Source organism: Terrapene carolina, unplaced genomic scaffold, assembly GCF_002925995.2.
Source record: "Terrapene carolina triunguis isolate 2854851 unplaced genomic scaffold, T_m_triunguis-2.0 Scaffold62, whole genome shotgun sequence".
In the NCBI taxonomy this organism is placed as follows: Eukaryota; Metazoa; Chordata; order Testudines; family Emydidae; genus Terrapene; species Terrapene triunguis.
The window spans coordinates 6,785,269-6,807,969 of record NW_020664413.1 but is presented as its reverse complement, the minus strand read 5'-3'; the positions used below and the strand labels follow the sequence as shown (position 1 = coordinate 6,807,969).

General features: G+C 41.9%; 1 protein-coding gene across 1 annotated transcript in view; it reads right to left on the bottom strand.

Moving 5' to 3' along the window:
- PTPN4 (protein tyrosine phosphatase non-receptor type 4) overlaps positions 1 to 22,701 on the bottom strand; it is a 214,180-nt gene that overhangs the window by 5,634 nt on the left and 185,845 nt on the right. The window contains exons 18-22 of the mRNA XM_026647734.2: positions 20,400 to 20,490; positions 20,238 to 20,299; positions 19,158 to 19,304; positions 13,769 to 13,897; positions 9,939 to 10,087 (exon numbers count right to left, since the gene is read on the bottom strand). Of these exons, the coding sequence (XP_026503519.1) occupies positions 9,939 to 10,087; positions 13,769 to 13,897; positions 19,158 to 19,304; positions 20,238 to 20,299; positions 20,400 to 20,490 (578 nt within the window). The remainder of the gene's footprint in view (positions 1 to 9,938; positions 10,088 to 13,768; positions 13,898 to 19,157; positions 19,305 to 20,237; positions 20,300 to 20,399; positions 20,491 to 22,701) is intronic.

Below are 22,701 nucleotides of genomic sequence, written 5' to 3'. Positions count from 1 at the left end.
AGGAGGAAGGCATCGGAGGGGGAGCCCTTGCTCAGGCCCTGCTGGGAACAAAACAGATGGCACTTTCTGTTTCGCTTGATGGCAAACAGATCTACTTGGGGAGTAACCTCTGGAGGATCATGCAGGCCACCTCCGGGTGGAGTGACCACTCGTGGTGAGAGGAGAAGTCCCTGCTGAGGTGATCTGCTAGGGTAATTCCTGATGCCTGGGAGGTGACCAGCTTCCAGATGGATGCTGTGGCTGATGCAGAAGTCCCAGAGACGGAGAGCCTCTTGGCAGAGAGCCAATGAGCGCGCTCCAACTTGCCTGTTGATGTAGAACATTGAGGTCATATTGTCTATCAGGACTCTCACCACTTTGCCCAACACGTGTGGCAGGAAGACCCTGGCAGGCCAGCCGGACCACTCTGAGTTCCTTGACATTTATGTATAACACTGCCTCCTCTGGGGTCCACATCCCCTGGATCCAGAGATGTTCAAGGTGCGCCCCCCAAACCGAGGTCCGAAGCGCCCGACACTAGCTAAACAGATGGGGCGGTACTGTCAAACAGGACTCCTTCCAGGACCTTCTTGCGATCAGTACCCCACTGCAGCGAGGGGAGAATTGCCGGGGGAATGGTGACGGTCTTCTCCAGGTGGTCCCTGGATTGGGAATAGGTCGACTCCAGCCATTGCTGCAGGGGCCATATGCGGACCCCCTGGCATGGCAGTGCGGGCCACCTGGCATGGCCGACCACATTTGTGCAAGCTGCCATGTGGCCTAGCAGGCACAGGAATATCTTAGCCGTTGTCAGGAGAAATGCGGACACTTCCGCGATGAGGTCCGTCAGGGCCTGAAACTTGTCTAATGGCAGCAACGCTCTTGCCCGGGTCGAGTTGAGCACGGCCCCGATGAATTCTATCCTTTGAACTGGAACGAACATGGACTTTTTGTGGTTGACCAGTAGTCCCAAGGAGCAGCACGTGGCTTGTAGTACAGCGACGTCGTGTTGGACCTGAGCCTTGGAGCTGCCTTTGACCAGCCAGTCGTTGAGGTACGGGTAAATCTGGATACGCCGAAGCCTGAGGTAGGCCGCAACTACCGTCATGCGCTTGGTAAACACCCTTGGTGCTGTAGCCAGGCCAAACGGAAGGACTGCAAACTGTTAGTGGGCCGAACCCACCATAAAACGGAGAAAGCATCTGTGTCCTGGGAAGATCGCTACGTGAAAATATGCATCTTTCAGATCGAGGGCAGCATACCAGTCTCCCGTATCCAAGGAGGGGATAATGGAGGCCAGCAGACCATGCAAAACTTTAGTTCTTTAGGTATCTGTTGAGGTTTCGCAGGTCCAGGATGGGACGCAGACCACCCTTGGCCTTTGGGATCAGAAAATACCAGGAATAGAAACCCTTGTTCCGATAAAGAGGCGGAACTTCCTCCACTGCCCCCAGCTGTAAGAACGCCTGAACCTCCTGCTCCAGAAGACTCTCATGAGAAGAGTCCCTGAAGAGCGATGGGGAGGGAGGTGGTGGAAATAAATTGGAGGGTGTAACTGTGTGCCACCATACTGAGGACCCAGCAGTCCGAAGTTATTGCTGACCACGCCGGGAGGAAAAAGGAAAGGCGGTTGCAAAAAATTGGGAAAATTGGATCCAGGGAATAGATTGGTAGGTCACACTCGGGCGTACCCCCATAACGACTTTTTAGCTCCTTGCTTGGAGTGGTTCGAGCCCAACTGGGCAGAGGGTGGGGACAGGTGGCTCGCGCGCTGTCTATAGCCATTGGGCTTTTTGTGCAATGGGTCCTACTGGGGCTGGCTTCCTTGCCCCTGGGGTAGTTGCGGTTTGAAACGCTTACGTGCCGGGCCCAGAACGTAGAGCCCCAGGGGTTTTAGGATGGTTCGGGAGTCCTTCAGCCCATATAATTTGTTGTCTGTCTGCTTCGCAAACAGGGCCTGGCCATCGAAGGGGAGGTCCTGAATCGACTGCTGACCCTCGGAGGACAACCCAAAGAGGAGCAACCAGGATGCTCGCCGCATGGAAATGGCGGACACCAGGATGCAGGTGGCGGAGTCTGCCGCTGATTGAAGGGCCACCCTGTTAGCAGCCGTGCCCTCGTCGAGGATCGCACGGAATTCTTTACGGGAACCTTCCGGGAGGGCATTCTCGAACTCGGCCGCGGTTTGCCACATATTAAAGTCATAGCGGCCAAGGAGGACCTGGTGGTTGGCCACCCTCAACTGCAAGCTAGACGAGGAATAAATTTTCCATCTGAACAAGTCCAGACTCCTGGAGTCTTTATTTTTGGGGGTAGCTCTGGGTTGCCCCTCGACCACCAGGGAATTTGAGGCAGGATGGGAGTAAAGGTATTCGTGCTTACGCTCTGCCCGTTTGGAAATGGGGGACAGAGAGGAGGGGGTTTGCCACAAGGTACTGGATATCTTCAGTAGCCCTTCGTGAAGGGAAGAGGCACCGTAGCAGGGGCTGTGGAGGAGAGGATGTCGAACAGGGAGTCCGCTTGCTCCTCCAACTCCTCCACCTGCAGGCCAAGGTTGGACGCAACCCTCTTCAGCAGCTCCTGGTGTGCCTTAGCATCATCTGAGGAACCGGGTGAGGGGGCTCCATGATGGCCTTGTCCGGTGATGATGATGAGGAGGCCGGTACCGCAGGGCCGGCCACTGGGCAGGTTTCGGTACCGATGGTGCACACAGCACCGAGAGTCCGGGAGGCTGCCCCGCTGATGTGGAGCCTTGCTCCGTACTGGAGCCATATCTGGAGCGATTGAGACCCGGTGACCAGGATCCACTGGAGCGGCGACTGTGTGCCTGGCGATAATCACGGTCAAGCCTAGAGGAGGACTGGTCCGAGCGGGATGTGTGCCTCTGCGGGGACTTCGAGGACAGAAGACTGGCGACCCATGCCTAGCGCTTCGAGACCAGTACCGTGATGAGGAGCGGGACCTGCAGGTATCGCGGGCCGGGCACCAGGGGGATCTCCCCTAATATGGGACACCCATCTCGGGGATTGTTGGAGGGGCCTGTGACTCCAGTCTTCTGATCATTTCCAGGATCTGTAACCGTGTTCCGCAACGTGAAGGGCCGGTCCTGATGTTCCTGCCGGGGAGCACGTGCCTCCATTGGTCTGCACCAGGTAACCAGCAAGGTCCGCCTCAAATCCCGCTGCCGGTGCCCAGGGTCCAGTGACCGTAGAGGGCTCCGATGAATCTGCCTCCCTAACTCCGAGGCATGACGTCCCCCACGATGGAGAGAGGTGCCACTGGGGCAAGGGCAGATGGAAAGGTCCCAAGGCTGTGAGGTCTGGGCGGCACCGAAGCGTTAGGATCTCCTGCGCAGCCTGGAGCACTTCAGGCATCGATGGCACCTGAAGCTGACAAAGGTCCGCCTCTGTGTCCAGGCCTTCAGGCAAGGAACGGGGTGGGCTGCATCACTTGACATGCGCTGAGGCCCAACATCCCGATGGGGGAGATGAGCTGCCCGCCGCGGGTCTTAGCTCACCCCCAGCCCTGTCCTTCCCCTTGTGTGGAGTAGGAGACCATCCCCCACCGGCCTTCTTCGACTTCCTGGCTGGGGCCATGGACAGGGATCGGTATCGGCTCGTCGATAGCTCCAGCAGGGCACTATGCACCGATGCCACGGTGCTGTGTGCCGAGTTGGACCTCTGCTCCGGGGCCAGAGTGAGCGCCGACTCCATCAGGAGTGCTTTGAGTCTAATCTCGCAGTCTTTCTTAGTCCTAGGTTGCAAGGACTTGCAGATACGACACATCACTTATATGCCCTTCATCGAGGCACCTGAGACAGCTACTATGCAGATCGCTCACAGGCCTGGGACGTTTGCAGTGATCGCAGGGCTTAAAGCCTGGGGACCGGCGCATTCCCCAGCCCCCGGCTAAGTTCCTGACAGGCCTAAGAAAACTAACTACTGGTAAGGGCTAACTAACTCAACTACTAATGTACACTAACTTTACAAGAACTCCAGTTCGTTCGAACGAAGCCCAAGCAATACTAGTAAGAGCAGTGAATGTTCCGTGCACCGTCACTGGGGGCAAGAAGGAACTGAGCGTGGGGGGAGCCGGCGGCGCCCCTTATACCGTGCCATGCGGGCGCCACTCCAGTTCCCTTCAAATTACTTTTTTGAAAGGACCTTCAGCCTAATGAGCCCCCTCTTTCTTCACCGCGGCCAATGGTTCATTTCAGAATCATCAGGCAGTGAGGGGGTGCTTCAGTTCACAATACCCCATTAGAAGCTTTTTACTGAATGACTCCTGTCCCATCTTCCACATTAGGGCAACACCAACCCCAATTAGCTTGACTGCTGTATGTGGTAATTGAACAGGTGCATTCTATGACTAAGCCTGTGAAGTCGGCAAGCTTGGGTAACTGAATGATGCTGAAATTAACACCATGCTGCTGTTTCTATGGACAAATAACTTGGAATAGAGAGAAGCTGCCACAGCTGGATAGACAGCAGTCTCTTTGGAGGCCACCAGCTGTGGAAGACAAATTTTGGCTGGTCAGAGCAGATGTCTAAAAATCCATGACTACACTGTGTAGTATTATTTTATTTAGACAACCACTAAGGACTTATTTAATGACATGGTCACATAGCAGGGCATCAGAAGTGAATTCCCAGCTGAGATTACAATGCATAGTGCTGAAGAACTATACATTGAAGATGAAGAGCCAGATTCTGTGTTCCACTTTATGCTGCTCAGATGGCATAAAATGCCCCTATAGTTGTTAGAATTGGCCCCCAGGGAAGTTGGATGGCATGCCACCCTTGGTCCCTCCACTCCATTCCTGCACTGAACTTTGCTCTTAAAGGAGTGGAGAAGCTGGCCTAAAGCCTTGGCTTGTAAAAAAATAAATAAATAGGAAATGTGCTAACCAAAAGTTGGTGACAAAATGTTTAAACTTTAAATAAAATAGTCTCCAATTAGGAATCCATGCTTCAGAAGGTAAGCATTAGCAGTATCCTGCTTCTGTACACCAAAAAGGCTCTAAGGATGTGTCTACATAAAAAAAAAAGCTAGTCTCAACACATTTTAATAAAAGGTTAAACTACAACATGAAGGTTCCCAAGTGGCAAAATAGTGAGAAGTCTTACAGAAAGGATATTTATTCAAAATTAAAAACAAAAAAGGCTTACTTTTAATTTCTTTATGTGTATGTACACACTCTTCCAGAGTTAGGAAACCTCAGAGAACACCTAAAACTGAGGCAATTTACTCTTGAGCATGGTAAACATGTTGTTTTAAATTAGAATGTTTCATATTAAGAGAAATTACAATAAAATACACACTTGGTACTGTAGGGAAACCAGTGTTGACATATCTGTCAATATGATCAGAAACCCGTATTTGCATCATTATATGTACCTTAAATGATACAATTTGAAGGTGTTTCAGGCTAAAGTGAAAATGTTTGCTTTTAAACAAACTGAATCTTGTAAGTACACATTAATAAAGAAACTGTAACTTATCTTGATCGGTTTTATATTTAAATACAATTAAGAATTAAAATATTCTACAAAACTTTAATATGTTTATATTTAACTTTATAATTCTGTCCAGAAGGTGGCATCAAAGGTTACTATATAATGTAGTGGTTTGAATAGAACTTTATCATTAGGGGCAAATACAATGTTGTATGAAAAACTGCTCAACAAAAAGAAGCAAGGGATATACTCAGAATTTCTATGCATAATACTCCAAATATCAAGATATATATGCACTGTATCAAGATTTATTGTATCCTTCATTAGAAAGAATAAAATTATTTTAGAAAATTAGAAAAAATGTATCCAACCCTAAAACAAAATGATTAGTCCTTATAATTCAGGTTAGCTCTCACTTTCAATTCCCCGTATGTTAATGCTGTTTGATAACAAAGCAGAGAAAGAGGACGTTACTCACCTTGTGCAGTAATGATGGTTTTTCGAGATGTGTCCCCCTATGGATGCTCCACTGTAGGTGTTTTTGCGTCCCTGCGCTGCTGATCGAAGAACTTTGGTAGCAGTGTCTGTTTGGCCCACACATGCACTGTCCCCTCTTCATATTCTGCCATGAGCTAACCACAGTTGCACGGGTGAACCCCTATCAGTTCCTTCTCTACCGCAGAGTCTCTGGCAAGAACTCTGAAGTAGAGGGAAGGAGGGTGGGTCATGGAGCACCCATAGCGACACATGTCTCAAAGAACCAGTTACTGCACAAGGTGACTAACTTCCTCTTCTTCTTCAAGTAGTGTCCCTATGGATGCTCCACTGTAAGTGACTCCCAAGCAGTATCCATAATGGGAGGAGGCTGGGGCTTCAGAGTCGAGTCTGCCATGAATGATAATACTGCGGAGCCAAAGATAGTGCTGGAAGCAGAGCCCCCCAGTAATCGCATAGTGTTCTGCAAAGGTATGCGCAGATGCCCAGACTGCTTTCCTGCAGATTTCTGAGATAGGGACATTCTTAAGGAATGTGACAGAGGAGGAAACCAACCTTGTGGAGTGCCTGTGGTTCCAGATGGAGGTACTACATTGTGAACCTGATAGCAGTGTTTGATACAGTTCAAGACCCATTTGGAGAGTCTCTGGGCCAATATTGCTGCACCTTTAGACCTTTCTGCAATGGAAAGGATGAGTTTAGGAGTAAAAGGTAAAAGGCTTAGGGTAAAAGGTCAGGAGGTGAATCAGTTGGTTTATGTGAAAAGATGAGGTCACCTTGGGGATGAACTTCGGGTGTGGTCGGAGAATAACCTTGTTCCGAAAGAACTGTATTAGGGCAGTGTGCCATCAGTGCTGCTATCTCCCCAATTCTCACCAAAGTGATTGCCACCAGGAATGCTGTCTTCATAGACAGGTATGTGAGCAAACAAATGGCAATGGGTTCAAAGGGCAGCCTAGTCAGGTGAAGTTTCCTGTCTTCTGGGTGAATCTTGATGCAGGTCTGCAGGTGGTTGGAGAGCTGCTTCCATTAGAAGGTGTTTTAGTCTCAGCTCTCTGTCCTTTCGAGATCGCAGCTTCAGCTGTTGACAAAAACCATACTTCTGGGGAATATGGCTTTCCCTGAGGCAATGGACACGAGGAATGTCTGTCCATTACATGGATGGCCTGTTTACAGGAGAGGCACCTCTTAAACCCCGGTGAACCAGGCCTACCCCACACAGGGGTAGTTCCCAGAAAAAGGGGACGTAGTAAATGAAGTTGGGTTTTTTTGTTTTTGTTTTTAAAGAAAAAAACAAATGAAATTCTAAACTCACAAAAAAAAGATTAAGTTAGATTAAGTTAGAACAATAGGGTTAACAATCCGATGAACGGACAGCTAATAGCTCCGTCTCTAGCCAGGGGTAGTTGAGAAGGAACTGAGAAGGGTTCTCCCGTGCAAGGCTGGTTAGCCTCGTGTCAGATCACGAGGAGGGGACAACACGTGTGCAGGCCAAATGGACACTGCTACCAAAATTCTCCGATCAGCAGTGCAGGGATGCATGAGCACCTACAGTGGAGCACCCATAGGGACACTACTCGAGGAAGCAACAGTTATTTACTGGGAAGTCACTGATTTATAAAGAACATAAATGTTGACAATTTCTTTCTCTATAGTTCTCCCTTAGCAGCAATTAGTGTTCAGATATACAGATTTTTAAATGGCGGATATTAACTCTTTTTGGTCTGTCTAGGCCACACATTAATAGTTCTGTGGCATAAGTACTGTATTCCAAGAGAGTTGGACACCAGTTTAAAAAAATATAACTCAATGTAGTTTCATATACAATAGCTTTACAGTCTTCCTGCCAATTTTTGTGGCTTTACAATCACTTTTGTCTATTATTGCAAGGACGGGAAGATCCACTCTAATGGATCTGCAGTTTTTTCTATTTTCCTGGGATCAAACTGGAGAGAAAAAAGGGTGGTGGTATTCTTCCATGCTCTTCCAAGAAAGTAAGTTCCAGCCACATGAGTCGCCAAAATGAGAAATCACCACAGTAGACTTGGCAGATATTCAAAATATGTGCAATCACATGACATCCCTAGAATTCTTGAGCTTGAGTCCCCTGGGTGGGGCTTGAATATGCCCATGGGCATTCACAGGCTCCTTGGGTGTGGGTCCTTCTTGATTGAGGAAGAAATGTGATAGCATCTCTAAAATGCCACCCACCTGAGTTACCCCCATGAGACATCACACACAGTACATTGTGCAAGGTCTGTGATCCTCCCTCTCTTTTCTTACATGAAGCATGAAATAGCTATCAGTGCTGCCATTAAAGTTATCACCACTGGGCAGCTGAATTAACACCTCCCTGAAATGAATGAGGCACGTCACACCTCCCAGAGCTATTATTCTGGGCTCTCTGCAAACTAAAGGCCATGTCTACACTAGCACTTATGTTGGCAAAACTTTTGTTGCTCAAAGGTGTGAAAAAAAACACCCCCGAGTGACGTAAGTTTTGCAGGCACAAGTGCTCATGTGCACAGCGCTATGTCGGCGGAAGAGCTACCGCTGCTCATCGAGCTGACTTTATTACGTCAACAGGAGAGCTCTCTCCCCTTGGCATAACACAGCTACACAAGCGCTCTTGCAGCAGCACAGCTGTATCAGTACAGCTCTGGGGCTGTAAGCTTGTAAGTGTAGACATGGCCTCAGTCTCTGCATCAGTAATTCCTGGTTCACGTTTTTGAGGTTTTCTTTGCAACCACATACTTTAGCTAGAAACATACTTTAAAATAAATAAATAAATAAAACTTTAAAGTTAAGATTCTGTTGAAAAAGAGAGGTGTTGGTATTCTGCACTGCCACAGTGTCCAAGCTTTGCCATGGGCAGAAGAAAATGTATTTCCCTCCCATTCCTGTGTGAAAGACCCAAACAAAACCAGGAGAAATTGACAATACACAAGAGGCTGTCAAAAGGCACAAAGTAAACATACCGGGAAAAAAGCCAACAATTTTTGCTCTAATCTTTTCCAGTTATAATAATCTTAGGTCTTACTTGTAAAAACAGTAGATAAAAAAATTAAGTTCACGGTGTCCCTTTAGCCTCTGTCTCTGTTTCCCCATCTATAAAATAGGTATACTACTTGACAGATTAGATTGTAAGGGTTACTGTTTGTACAGCATTTTGAAGATGAAAGGGCCAAAGTCTATTCACGTATGCATTCCTGCAACTCTCAAAGAAGTCAGTGGGTGATGTGCATGTTGATTTGAAGACAAAATTTGGCATTAAGTATTATTCCCATCTTCTACTTACATTAAGCGCTGTGGAGATTCTGTGTTAAATGGATTCTAAATGTGAATGATGAAATGTTAACTGTCACTAAAAACTATTTAATAAGAACAGCACATTAAGGTGTATTTCAGATTTACATAGACTATTAAAGAAAACATGAATACAGTTGTTTTCAATCATGTCAAAGTACTCAAATGTTAAGAAATATTTGAATCTGATAAATATGGATACACAAATATTCAGTACTGGAAAGAAGACAGACTTTGGTGAAAAAGTGATTTATGTCACTACTGTACATGCTAGAGAGAGAGAGATCTTGCCCTTATGGATATAAGATTTATCCAGTTCTTTTTGAATTTTGCAGTTCACAGGCACTGTATGTATAGCAGTTTCCTAAATGGGAAGTGGTTTCTTCTCCCTCTAGAATTACCATGATCATTACTATCCACAGGCATTTTACCTATATGAAACATGACAGTGCATTTGATTCTGAAAACTGCTCACTCAAGTGTGATGCTAATATCAAAAGGTATGGAGAATTATGGATAACTGTTCAATTCAAATTTTAAATCCCCTTGTCTCCTTCCTTTAACAGGAACGCAATGAAATTTATAACTGAATTTAATCAGAAATGGAGAACAATACAAGACTAAATAAAATAGAGAAGAAAGCACTTGATGAGAAGAGGCATTCAGTTAGACTATTTAGGAAAAGTTAGAAAAAACGAATACCTGCAATGAACAACAACAGGTTCTTCTCTGCCAGCCCTCTTTTTTCGTACAAGACACACAAAATCCAGGAAGTCACTGGAATCATCAGGAACCCCATGATCAGGCCATGCTACATACTGGATCTGGGTGAGCTGACGGGTTTCATTTTTCTAATCAGGAATACAACATTTGTTCAAATGTAATTCAGACTTCATAATAAAAAACAGCGATAATCAACTATACTCAGATAATTACTTCTCATTTGGACATCTCAAAGCACTTTATGAATATTAATTATTTGCCAACACATTTTAGAATCCTATTTTTCCTTAAACACAATAATAAAAGGCACAAATATGTCTTTATAAGCCATTTAAAGAGTACATCTCTAGAACAGGTAAGCTATTACTTTGGCTTTTCTGCTAAAGTGTGTTTTACTGTTACCTAATCTTTTCAATCCACTCCGTCTGTCGGTGGAGCTCTCTGGGGCAGAAACAGTCTTGCTTTGTTATATATAGTGCCTAGTACAATCCGACCTTGATCCTGACTACTGTTCCTAGGCATTACCATAATATAAACATAATGCATTAGAAATGGGCTCGAATACATTTCTAAAATTCACTACCAAAGTGCATTGTAAAATAAGCAACGATGTGCAATTTGGACAGAAATACTATATACCAATTCAACAAAGAAGCAAGGAAATATGACTGATAATGCATAAGAAAGAGAAGATCACTATTTTAAAGTGTAGGTATACTCTGAAAAGCAATTTTCTAAAAACAGTACTATAAGTTCCATGTTTGCTGCACCTAAATGGCAGATCACATTGTCTCAGCTTTAAAGTGAAAATATTTTTTCCCTCTAATGCCCAATACGAAACACAGCCAGGTATCTTAAAATCAAGCTATGCTTTTTCTGCCTCACACATCATTAGCAATACATAAGAACATAAAATTGGCTATACTGGGTCAGACCAAAGATCCATCTAGCTCAGTGTCCTGTCTTCCAACAGCGGCCAACGCCAGGTGCCGCAGAGGGAATGAACAGAACAGGTAATCATCAAGTGATCCATCCCCTGTCGTCCATTCCCAGCTTCTGGCAAACAGAGGCTAGGGACATCATCCCTCCCCATCCTGGCTAATAGCCATGGATGGACCTATCCTCCATGAATTTATCTAGTTCTTTTTTGAACCCTGTTATAGTCTTGGCCTTCACAACATCCTCTGGCAAAGAGTTCCACCGACTGACTGTGCATTGTGTGAAAAAATACTTCCTTTTGTTTGTCTTAAACCTGCTGCCTATTAATTTCATTTGGTGACCCCTAGTTCTTGTGTTATGAGGAATAAATAACATTTCCTTATTTACTTTCTCCACACCAGTCATCATTTTATAGACTTCAATCATATCCCCCCTTAGTCATCTCTCTTCCAAGCTGAAAAGTTCCAGTCTTATTCTCTCCTCATACAGAAGCTGTTCCATACACCTAATAAAATATTCTGCAACAGAAACTTAGTGAACAATTATTTTGATGTATGCCAGAAGAGAATCCAGCTCTCACATTCTCAGCTGTGCTGGCACTGCAGGAATAGTAAGAGTAAAAGATAGTCAAAAACTTGCCCTTGTCTATAAAAGAAGCATATCTAACTGAATACACCCAGCGATCAAACCTGTTGAATAAGAAGGTATTATTTTTGTGCTCTCTTTTCTAACCATAACCACAACTGAACACACAACAGGTAGCCTAAAATAATAATAATTTCTAATTTAAGAAAATCAGGGAATTGGGGGATTAAAGAGTGTGGAAAATAAACATGACCTGGGGAGACTGCAGAAAGTGGGGCCAGAGGTGTGTGGTGGCAGCTCTGTCTGCATGAGAGAAAACTTAAGTAGCAGGGGGTCTGGGAAAGGCAAACAGGGAAGGAAAGGGGCCACGCAAGCAGATGGGTGAGGGAAATGGAAAGAGAGGGACCAGCAGGTAAGGAGACCCTGAGTGCCATGGCCATAAACATCTGCAGCTATATGTGGTGTACACTGGGGGGTGTGCTAGAGTGCTGAAATGTAGAGAAACTGACCAGGCAGTGAAACTGGAGAAGCAGCTGTGTAGTAGAGCCTTCTGAAATATTAGGTACCTCTTGATGCACTAATTAAGTGCTCAGTCAGGATTATAGAGTTACATTTAATTTATAATAAACATAAATAGCTAGTTAAGCACTTACTACATAAAAGGTACTATAAAATATACAGTAACCAAGAGTTCTTCCTCCGTCTATCAGCCTCAGCACAACTTTATTTTCTACTCTGACGGACTTCCCCACCCAACCACATCCACATGCCTGCTAGACCAAAGTAATACTAAAAAAATTGCCAGATTTCTCCTGTTTTTTGGAGGATCACTGACTAGGCCTCATAAACCCTAAAATTTTGGAAGATACTCCTGTATTACATCTTCAAATTCATGTAACCCCTTGCCCATGGAATTCTCAAAATTGAAAGAGAAAAATACAACTGTCCTCTTTTTGTGAAATTACACCATAACAGCCATTTGACTAGCTGTCTCCATTAACTATGATGTAATTTCTCTCAGGAGAATCTCATTCTTTCTGATGCCATTCTGTGACTTATTATTCACTTATATATAAAACATACTGTACAATATCTGAGATGCAATAGAACATTTGGAGAATAGGCCTATTCTATGAGAAATTTTACAGATAAACTGACTGTTTTGGATAATTCAGCTGCAGTAACCAACAGTGAGAACTTCCCAACTGATCTTAACTACTGCAAAAGTGTACAATATCAGAAGGTTTCAGTTAGTTGGGGAGTCACATCATTCGATGTTTTAAAGATGATCATCTGCGCTCTGAATTGCACCTGGAAATGCAAAAGCAACCAGTGCAGAGCTCTTATCCTACTTAAGAGGCAAAAAATGGTATTCTAACTTTTGTGCCATTCTGTGGTAACTGTCAAAATTACAAAAAGTATATTTTTGGACTAAGTTTGGAAGAACTGTAACTGTTTCACCTCAAACAGAGCCACTGTCTTTGAAAATATCGATCCTCTCTTGTTTTCTAAGTTACTAGGAATTAGTTCTACCTGCAAATCCTTTTTCCTCAAGTTAATACATGAAGGATACTTACCTGTAACCAGAGTTCTTTGAGATGGAGCCTGCATATTCTCAAAATTTAGAATTGTCCCCATAAATTTTGTCACCATATATCAGAAATCCAGGCCTTCATTTAAAAATATGAAGCTTAAAGACATTGTTTTAGGAATACTATCCTCCTAATGTGGTTTGTTACCCTATTAAGAAATGTTTACCGAAAACTGTCTTCAGAGACACAAAATGTGTTTCTAGGCAGCAACAATGAAAAGTTTCTAATTTCTATCCTAATCTAATGATGTTTTGAAAAGATTGAGGGAATATATTAAAATAAATCTCTAATAATTTCTTATTTAATTATTGTCATGGCTTTAGCTTTAGGATTATCTTGGATCAAACAGCTCTTAGATAATTAACACTCATCCCATATGACTAATATAGTGCACTATACCCATAATGGGAACAAGATTAAATCTCTGTTCAATTCCCTGAAAAGGTACCACTAAATCTTTTTTGTGAACAAAAGGTATGTATTCATAAAAAAGAAAATAATTCATACAAAATAAGATCTTTCAAATTGAGACTCATTTTCTATGGGATTTTAAAATGATCAATTAATTGGATATACTCAATAATCTACATGTGGACGTGCTATAAAACTGGAAAGAATGTCCGCAGTTAGGTAATTCTACTTTGAGGATTCCACAGAATTTGACTATATTATATTATATTATAATAGTTTTACCTCAAGGTTAGTCAGTGTCATCTCTCTGAAGACATAAGCAGGATTTCCTTCCTCTGAATGGCAGGTAATCTGGAAATTTCCATATGATGCGCTTCCTGTAGGCTCTGGCCAGTACTGATGGCACTTAACCTAAGATCAAGAGGTTTTCAAAGACTTAAGATTCATAGACCGTTATTTTTCCTCCTTTCTAGATTCAGCAAAGTTCCCTTTTGAGCATTTTGTAATTACTGCTGACTTACTTACCGAACATACTGTAGGGGTTTATAATTGAAAAGGAGCTATTAACTGCATAACTGAAATAAAAAATTTCAAACTAGTGTAATTGATATTAGTCCTGAGCAGATGAATACAATTAACCATTTTCAACTGTTTTTTGTTCATATGACAATCAAAGGATCAAATGTTGACTCTGCAAATGCATGTAACTCCATGAAAGTTCCATATGAATAGTTGAGGGCAAAATATGGTTTAAATTAACATTGTAGGATGTGCAGTTGCCATTCACCTTGAAGGTACCCAACATTTCCTCTGATCTAGCTGTGTGATTATTATATAACTACACTGCCCGCAGGCTCTTAACTACTTGAATTTCATACATAAAGTCAGGTAACATCATGTAGAAGTCCTGCTTCTCTTCTCAACTTTGTTTCTTTCACACAGGCCCCAACCCTTGAGTTTAGTGTAACTGAATAGTGATGCCTTTAACTTTTGATATTACTTCTTTTTAAATATTCCCTTTTGACACCACAGTGACAGGTCCCTCCTTAGATCCATTCCTAACTTCTAAAATCCTAAAATAATCCTTCCTTAAGGCAGATTTACATGATAAAGAAAACATGTTGCTATAATGTGAAAGGAGGAGGTGGCCAGTAAGCAATAACTAAGATTGCTTCAAGGTGCGTTAGGTGGTGGGTTTACCAAAATCTTTACGGTTAAATGAGAACTTTAAAGAAGACCAACTTTATGACAAACTGCTTAAATGCCCAAATATAAATAGAGGTCATTTCAGTTCATGCATACTTTTTATATTTCTAATCCACCGGCAGGGTCTGTAAAAGCAGCCATATCCTGCTCCCCTGAGACACTCTGGCATGCAGTGGGATAGTGACCTCATTAGCCCCTTGATCAGCATTAGAGCAGGGTGAAGTAATTTTATTTCAATATTTAGCAGCTCTCAAAGAATTCTATAAATATCAGTATTAAAAAACCTTAGAGAACTGCTATTGTGGGTCTGTTCTTAGATCTGCAACGAAAATTAAAGTAAATTAAAAGGGCACTTGAACTGAAATTCCCTCTAATTGTGTTCATTTGGGAGCACACAGCATCATATAGTAAAACTGAGTCACTGAAAAATAGTTTAAAAACTGAGTCACTGAAAAATAGTTTAAAAACATTTAAAAAAACACACCTACAATTATTTTTATGGTATTTAACAAGTCTGACAGCACAGCAAATACACGGTTATTTTAACAAGAAGAATGCACACACACAGCTGAACTGAAGTCTGAATTAATGTGACTATTCTTAACATAGACCAGTTTTGCTGGCCAGGATGATAGACATCTACTATAAAACCCAACAAATAAAACTCAGAATTATGATGAAATTTCAGGCTATTGCAATCAGTCAATTATGCTTATGTGTTTCAAGTTCTCCAATTGCTACTGAATGTTACAAATAGTATGCAAGCTGTTTTATGAAATACACCAGGTATGTGCTAATATTTGAATGGTACTTCAGTGGACAGAGGCAACACAATGGGCAAAATTATTAAGGAGACAATATCAACCAGAGTTTCAGGTGTAGCTGAAATTAGGTGATGCCATTATGGCAACATACACATAATTATTTATAATTACTTTCTTATTTATAATTTGTACATATGCAGCTAATAACATGTAACATAACATCTTTTTGTATTAAAAGAAGCATATTTAAAAATGGGGTTAAGAACTTGGAAGGTGGTAAGGTGATAGGGAATAGCCAGCATGGATTTGTAAAGAACAAATCGTGTCAAACCAATCTGATAGCTTTCTTTGATAGGATAACGAGCCTTGTGGATAAGGGAGAAGCTGTGGATGTGGTATACCTAGACTTTAGTAAGGCATTTCATACGGTCTCGCATGATATTCTTATCGATAAACTAGGCAAATACAATTTAGATGGGGCTACTATAAGGTGGGTGCATAACTGGCTGGATAACCGTACTCAGAGAGTTGTTATTAATGGTTCCCAATCCTGCTGGAAAGGCATAACAAGTGGGGTTCCGCAGGGGTCTGTTTTGGGACCGGCTCTGTTCAATATCTTCATTAACGACTTAGATATTGGCATAGAAAGTACGCTTATTAAGTTTGCGGATGATACCAAACTGGGAAGGATTGCAACTGCTTTGGAGGACAGGGTCATAATTCAAAATGATCTGGACAAATTGGAGAAATGGTCTGAGTTAAACAGGATGAAGTTTAACAAAGACAAATGCAAAGTGCTCCACTTAGGAAGAAAAAAGCAGTTTCACACATACAGAATGGGAAGAGACTGTCTAGGAAGGAGTACGGCAGAAAGGGATCTAGGGATTATAGTGGACCACAAGCTAAATATGAGTCAACAGTGTGATGCTGTTGCAAAAAAAGCAAACGTGATTCTAGGATGTATTAACAGGTGTGTTGTGAGCAAGACACGAGAAGTCATTCTTCAGCTCTACTCTGCTCTGGTTAGGCCTCAGCTGGAGTATTGTGTCCAGTTCTGGGCACCGCATTTCAAGAAAGATGTGGAGAAATTGGAGAGGGTCCAGAGAAGAGCAACAAGAATGATTAAAGGTCTTGAGAACATGACCTATGAAGGAAGGCTGAAAGAATTGGGTTTGTTTAGTTTGGAAAAGAGAAGACTGAGAGGGGACATGATAGCAGTTTTCAGGTATCTAAAAGGGTGTCATAAGGAGGAGGGAGAAATCTTGTTCACCTTAGCCTCTAAGGATAGAACAAGAAGCAATGGGCTTAAACTGCACCAAGGGAGGTCTAGGTTGGACATTAGGAAAAAGTTCCTAACTGTCAGGGTGGTTAAACACTGGAATAAATTGCTAGGGAGGTTGTGGAATCTCCATCTCTGGAGATATTTAAGAGTAGGTTAGACAAATGTCTATCCGGGATGGTCTAGACAGTATTTGGTCCTGCCATGCGGGCAGGGGACTGGACTCGATGACCTCTCGAGGTCCCTTCCAGTCCTAGAATCTAGGACTGACTAGTCAAAAACAAATCTTTTTAAATAAAAGATTGCATGTACAGTAGTCAATTTGCAAACACTAATAATCTTTCATTTGATTAAGCAAATACTCAGAGGCAGTACTCCATTGCGTGGAGGTACAGCTTGAAAGTAATAGAATCATAGAACTGGAAGGGACCTCGAGAGGTCATCTAGTCCAGTCCCCTGCACACATGGCAGGAATAAGTACTATATAGACCATCCTTGACAGGTGTTTGTCTAACCTGCTCTTAAAAATCTCCAATGATGGAGATTCCACAGTCTTCCTAGGCAATTTATTCCAGTGCTTAACCACCTTGACAGCTAGGAAGTTTTTCCTAATGTCCAACCTAAACCTCCCTTGCTGCAATTTAAATGCATTACTTCTTGTCCTGTCCTCAGAGGTTAAGAACAATTATTCTTCTTCCTCCTTGTAACAACCTTTTATGTACTTGAAAACTGTTATCATGTCCCCTCTCAGTCTTCTCTTTTCCAGACTAAACAAACCCAATGTTTTCAATCTTCCCTCATAGGTCATGTTTTCTAGACCTTTAATCATTTTTATTGCTCTTCTCTGGAATTTCTCCAATTTATCCACCTCTTTCCTGAAATGTGGTGCCCAGAACTGGACACAATACTCCAGTTGAGGCCTAATCAGCACAGAGTACAGCGGAAGATTTATTTCTCGTGTCTTGCTTACAACACTCCTGCTAATACATCCCAGAATGATGTTTGCTTTTCTTGCAACAGTGTTACACTGTTGACTCATATTTAGCTTGTGGTCCACTATGACACCCAGAACCCTTTCCACAGTACTCCTTCCGAGGCAGTCATTTCCCATTTTGAATGTGTGCAACTGATTGTTCCTTCCTAAATGGAGTTCTTTGCATTTGTCCTTACTGAATTTCATCCTATTTACTTCAGACCATTTCTCCAATTTGTCCAGGTGATTTTGAATTTTATCCTAACCTCCAAAGCACTTGCAATCCTTCACAGCTTGGTATCATCTGCAAATTTTATAACTGTACTCTCTATGCCATTACCTAAATCACTGATGAAGATACTGAACAGAACCGGACCCAGAACTGATCCCTGCGGGACCCCACTCGTTATACCCTTCCAGCATGATTGTGAACCACTGATAACCACTCTGGGAATGGTTTTCCAACCAGTGATGCACCCATCTTATAGTAGCTCCATCTAGGTTGTATTTCCCTAGTTTGTTTATGAGAAGGTCATGCAAGACATATCAAAAGCTTTACTAAAGTCAAGACATACCACGTCTACTGCTTCCCCCCCATCCACAAGGTTTGTTACCCTGTCAAAGAAAGCTATCAGGTTGGTTTCACATGATATGTTCTTGACAAATCCATTCTGACTGTTACTTATCACCTTATTATCTTCTAGATGTTTGCAAATTGATTGATTAATTATTTGCTCCATTATCTTTCCAGATACAGAAGTTAAGTTGACTGGTCTGTAATTCTTCGGGTTGTTCTTATTTCCCTTTTTATAGATTGCCACTATATTTGCCCTTTTCCAGTCTTCTGGAATCTCTCCCATCTTCCACGACTTTTCAAAGATAAATGGATAATGGTGGATTTAAGGCTGATCCATGGATCTGGAGCCAATTCTCCAAAGAGCTCCATAGTATAATTGGCGATTGTTGTGATGTCGTGACATCGCAAGGCAAATTTATGACATTGCAAAGCAAACAATACAACACTGGTCCAGGCCTCCTTACAGGATTAAATCATCCCTGTCCAGAAACTTTAATCTAGAAAAAATGATGAAGTTTTTTGAGTTGACGTAGCTCAGGGGGAAAAACCACACTCGAAGCAGGTAACTTTGTTTACTACTTCACTGTAAAAACAGTAAGATTAAGTCTTTAAAAATTCATTTATGAAACATGAGAATCAAGACTTGTACATGTTTCAATACTACACTAAATGCTAAAACTAGTTGCATAATCCTGAAAGAAAGGGTTTAAAACTGAAACACAGGAGAGCCTTAACTGTATCAATGCCTGTGAGCACTGCCATAAAAAAGAAATTCGTAACGGCCCTGTTATACCCTAGTCGTTTATGGCCGATTCAAAAAGGGATTTTTAAAATAATATGTGATCAAAGTTCTGACTTGAAATCGAACTTACTCTGCCCCTTTCAACTTGAGTGGTCAACATTACAACCATAGATGAACCTTGTTCCCAAGTCATCTGCCAAAAATCAGGACAAGTGTTCGGTAATGGACCCTGACAAGCAATGTACTGGTTTATTATGCTGGAAGAAGAGATTTCCATCTAAAAGAAAACAAATTAATAATTATTTTAGTTGTTAAACAACATTACTCTCTTGGCAACTTTAATTTATGCACCACAAATTTAGACTTTGCTAGATAATTTAAATTAGATTTACAAAAAATATAGGAAGAATGAATCAATAATATCAATACTCTTAAAATGTTTATCACCAGACCACAGATAAAAGAGCTCACAAAACAAAAGAAACCTATCAAGACTGAGAAAAAAATCATCTTATTTCAAACCATTAAGAAATCCAAATATATTTCATTTAATTAACTGACAGACTTTAGTTGCCAAATACCTGAGCTGTCAAGACCACAGGTCACAATGAAGGCATATGAAAAAACATGACAGTTCAGTGCCAAGATAATTTTTGTAGACGTATACACATTACATCCACTGTTTACAATATTTGATAATTTAAATACTAATCCTGGAATCAAATATCTTTCCTTTGTATTCCTGAAGTGAAAAGCTAGCTGTACTTTGTTATTACTGGCTACAAGACAAAGACCTACCAGGCTAAATTTTGCTAGTCTTGAACACTGCAACAACAATGTGCATTGGGTTACTTTGTGCCAGTTTTAACTCTAGATGGCTACTTTCTCCCAACAATGACCCCATCTGAAATAAAATTCAGGCTCTTGTTGCTGCACATAAAATCTCTCAATTTGATTGAGAGTTAGTAGGAAATTATCAACCACTGTCTTTTAGATAAACAAACTTACTAACATGTAAGGCAACTGATGAAAATACTTCCCATCTACTCTAATCTATGTTAGATTGGAGAAACATTTTCAAAAAGAGTGAATTATCTTATTTTTACATTTTGTTCTGAAAAGCTGCAGTAGCAAATTATAAATCAATTGTTCTTCTGCAGAATGCTGCCACAATGTACTTACAGTATGAATGACATAAAATTCAACTCACATTTATATAATTTGCATTGATGTAGTCATCATTACTCTTCAAAACAACCCGTGTAGCATCATCTGAAAAAATATTTAAAGAACATGTGTTATTTCTCTACCAAGTACAAATAAATACAGTATTTTAACTTAAAACCATATACATACACATACACACACTTACAAGGCGAAATGTCTCTGTATCTATTTTTGGAAATATTTTGAGGTAATTTGGCACAAGACATTGTCATTCCAGGCTTCTTCCTATACAGTTGCTAAAAGAGAATAAAGATGGTCAGATAGTAACAGACACAACATAGGACTTACTAGCTTTAAATTTACTACAGACATTTTAAAAGCATATAAAACAAACATGAAAACATTTTCTATTCACAAGCACGATGCAATATTAATTTTGTTCTTTTACAAGATCATTCAAGCAGCTGGACTATGTGCTCACTAAATTCGCTCAAAAGGCATAGGCTGAGAAACTGATTCATAAGCTGTTATAGCAGGCATGCATCTGGACAATGGCCAATACTACAGGGTACCGTGGGAACAGCAGACACAGTCCACTGCATCTTAACACAGAGTTTTGGGCTAGCAGATACATACTGTGAGTAGACCTTACTGACTATGCTACTGCTACGCCCCGAGCCTGCCACCATCATCCTCCTGCACTCCTACACAGTGCTGCAATGAATCTTAGTCTCCCAGTAAATGGGGTGTGCGTGTGCAAGCATTCCCTCTGCAGGAGTTCTGCTGTATTCTGGTACATAGGCACCTATGTGGGGAGGCCGCGAGTTGCTGCCCCTAACTGAACCAGCACACTTCTCAATTCAAAGAAATATAGCGAAGAGCCCCACAGTGCATGGGATATTACACGGAAAACAATATATACCTCCTGAAGACTCAGGGTAAAATGAAAAACACGTTAATACAAATTCTATTTGGACGATTAACAACAAGTGTCTATCTCATCATAGATTTGGATGGCACATTATAGGGAGAATAAACAGCCCCTGCCCTGATGATCTTACAATTTAAGCTAGGCATGTGACATAACTGCTTGTTTTCATGAAGTATGCATAATGCTACTTCTATTCTTTTCTCTTCATTTTTCTTTTTATGTATTTATGTTTATTAATGTTGTCGGAGAATAACAGAGTTCTCACTTTTTGTTTGGGTACAGCAAGTCAGATACTTTATTTTCTCTCTATCAATTGCATAGAGGGAGAGAGCTAAACAGGTCTCTCAACAGGTAAACAATTACAGCAAGCATTTATACCTTTTGTTACAGACAATAATGAGCAACAGCTGCATTTTGTTTATACATAGGTCATTCTGATATCTTGTTTTGCTCACTAATGTAGACTCTTAGTCTACATTCCATATTATCTACACATTATCTACACAAGGTCGCAACAACTTCTCACACAGTTCTTTCCCACTCGCCTCACACATTCCTCGCTTCTACAAATCTCGCGTTATTAGGGTTACAGTTAGCCTGACTCTTGCCAACGAACTGTCATACATTGCATCCCCTTCCTGTCAGTTCTTTCTCTGCTTCCACAACCCCCCCTTTTGTACTAGTAGTACAACAAACATTTTCAAATCTCTATTTGCATTAAGTCTTGGAATTCAGATTCTACTTCAGATGCTTCAACCTTAGGGGTTTTGATTGGATGTAATGACAATGCATGATGAGCATGGACATGAAAGGTATTACTATTATTACATCCGTTACAACAACAATAACATCCTCCTACACTAACTAACACCAACACAAACAATAATATTCCCATAGCAATAATATGATGGGGTTGTTGTACATTCTTAGTCATAAAACACAATACATCATACTTAGTACATAAGGTGGACACTCTATAAGCTGTATGAAAGGCTTACTTTTCAACTTGATATATATATTGAAGCATGTGAATTTGCCCTTGTCTTGCTGAACCGTCCCTTCCATGGGCACCGGCTTTTTCACTACCAATTTAGCTAGGAGGGTGGGCTTCTCAACTAGCCCCCACCCTTCCCGGTCTCTTCCCTTAAACATTCTTACTCACAAGGCTACCCGAGTCCTCCCTCGTGAGGCTTGCCACTTGGGCAAAACGCATGGCCCATTGGCGTTTAACTATTCAATTTTCTCTTGTTGCAAACACACTGCTCTTACAGCATACACTGAGCACAAATGGTTAAATTCTGACAAGTCCCTGAAGGACCGGTACTTGCTTAGCCAGTGCTTCCTTTTCTGCCTGGAAGTCCTGTCTCAAGGCTTGCAACTTGCCCTGGGCGTAGGTTTGAGTTGCTGCCTGGTTCATGATCTATGCTCTTAATTGCTCAATTCTAGTTATCAAGTACACAACTCTTCCCTTTTCTCCAAGTTCTCTATTGCCCAGTCCTGCTACGACTGGGGTAGATCCACCTGACACCCTTCCCGGTCAACCGGGGTGGAGAGAGGAATGCTAAATCCCTCTCCG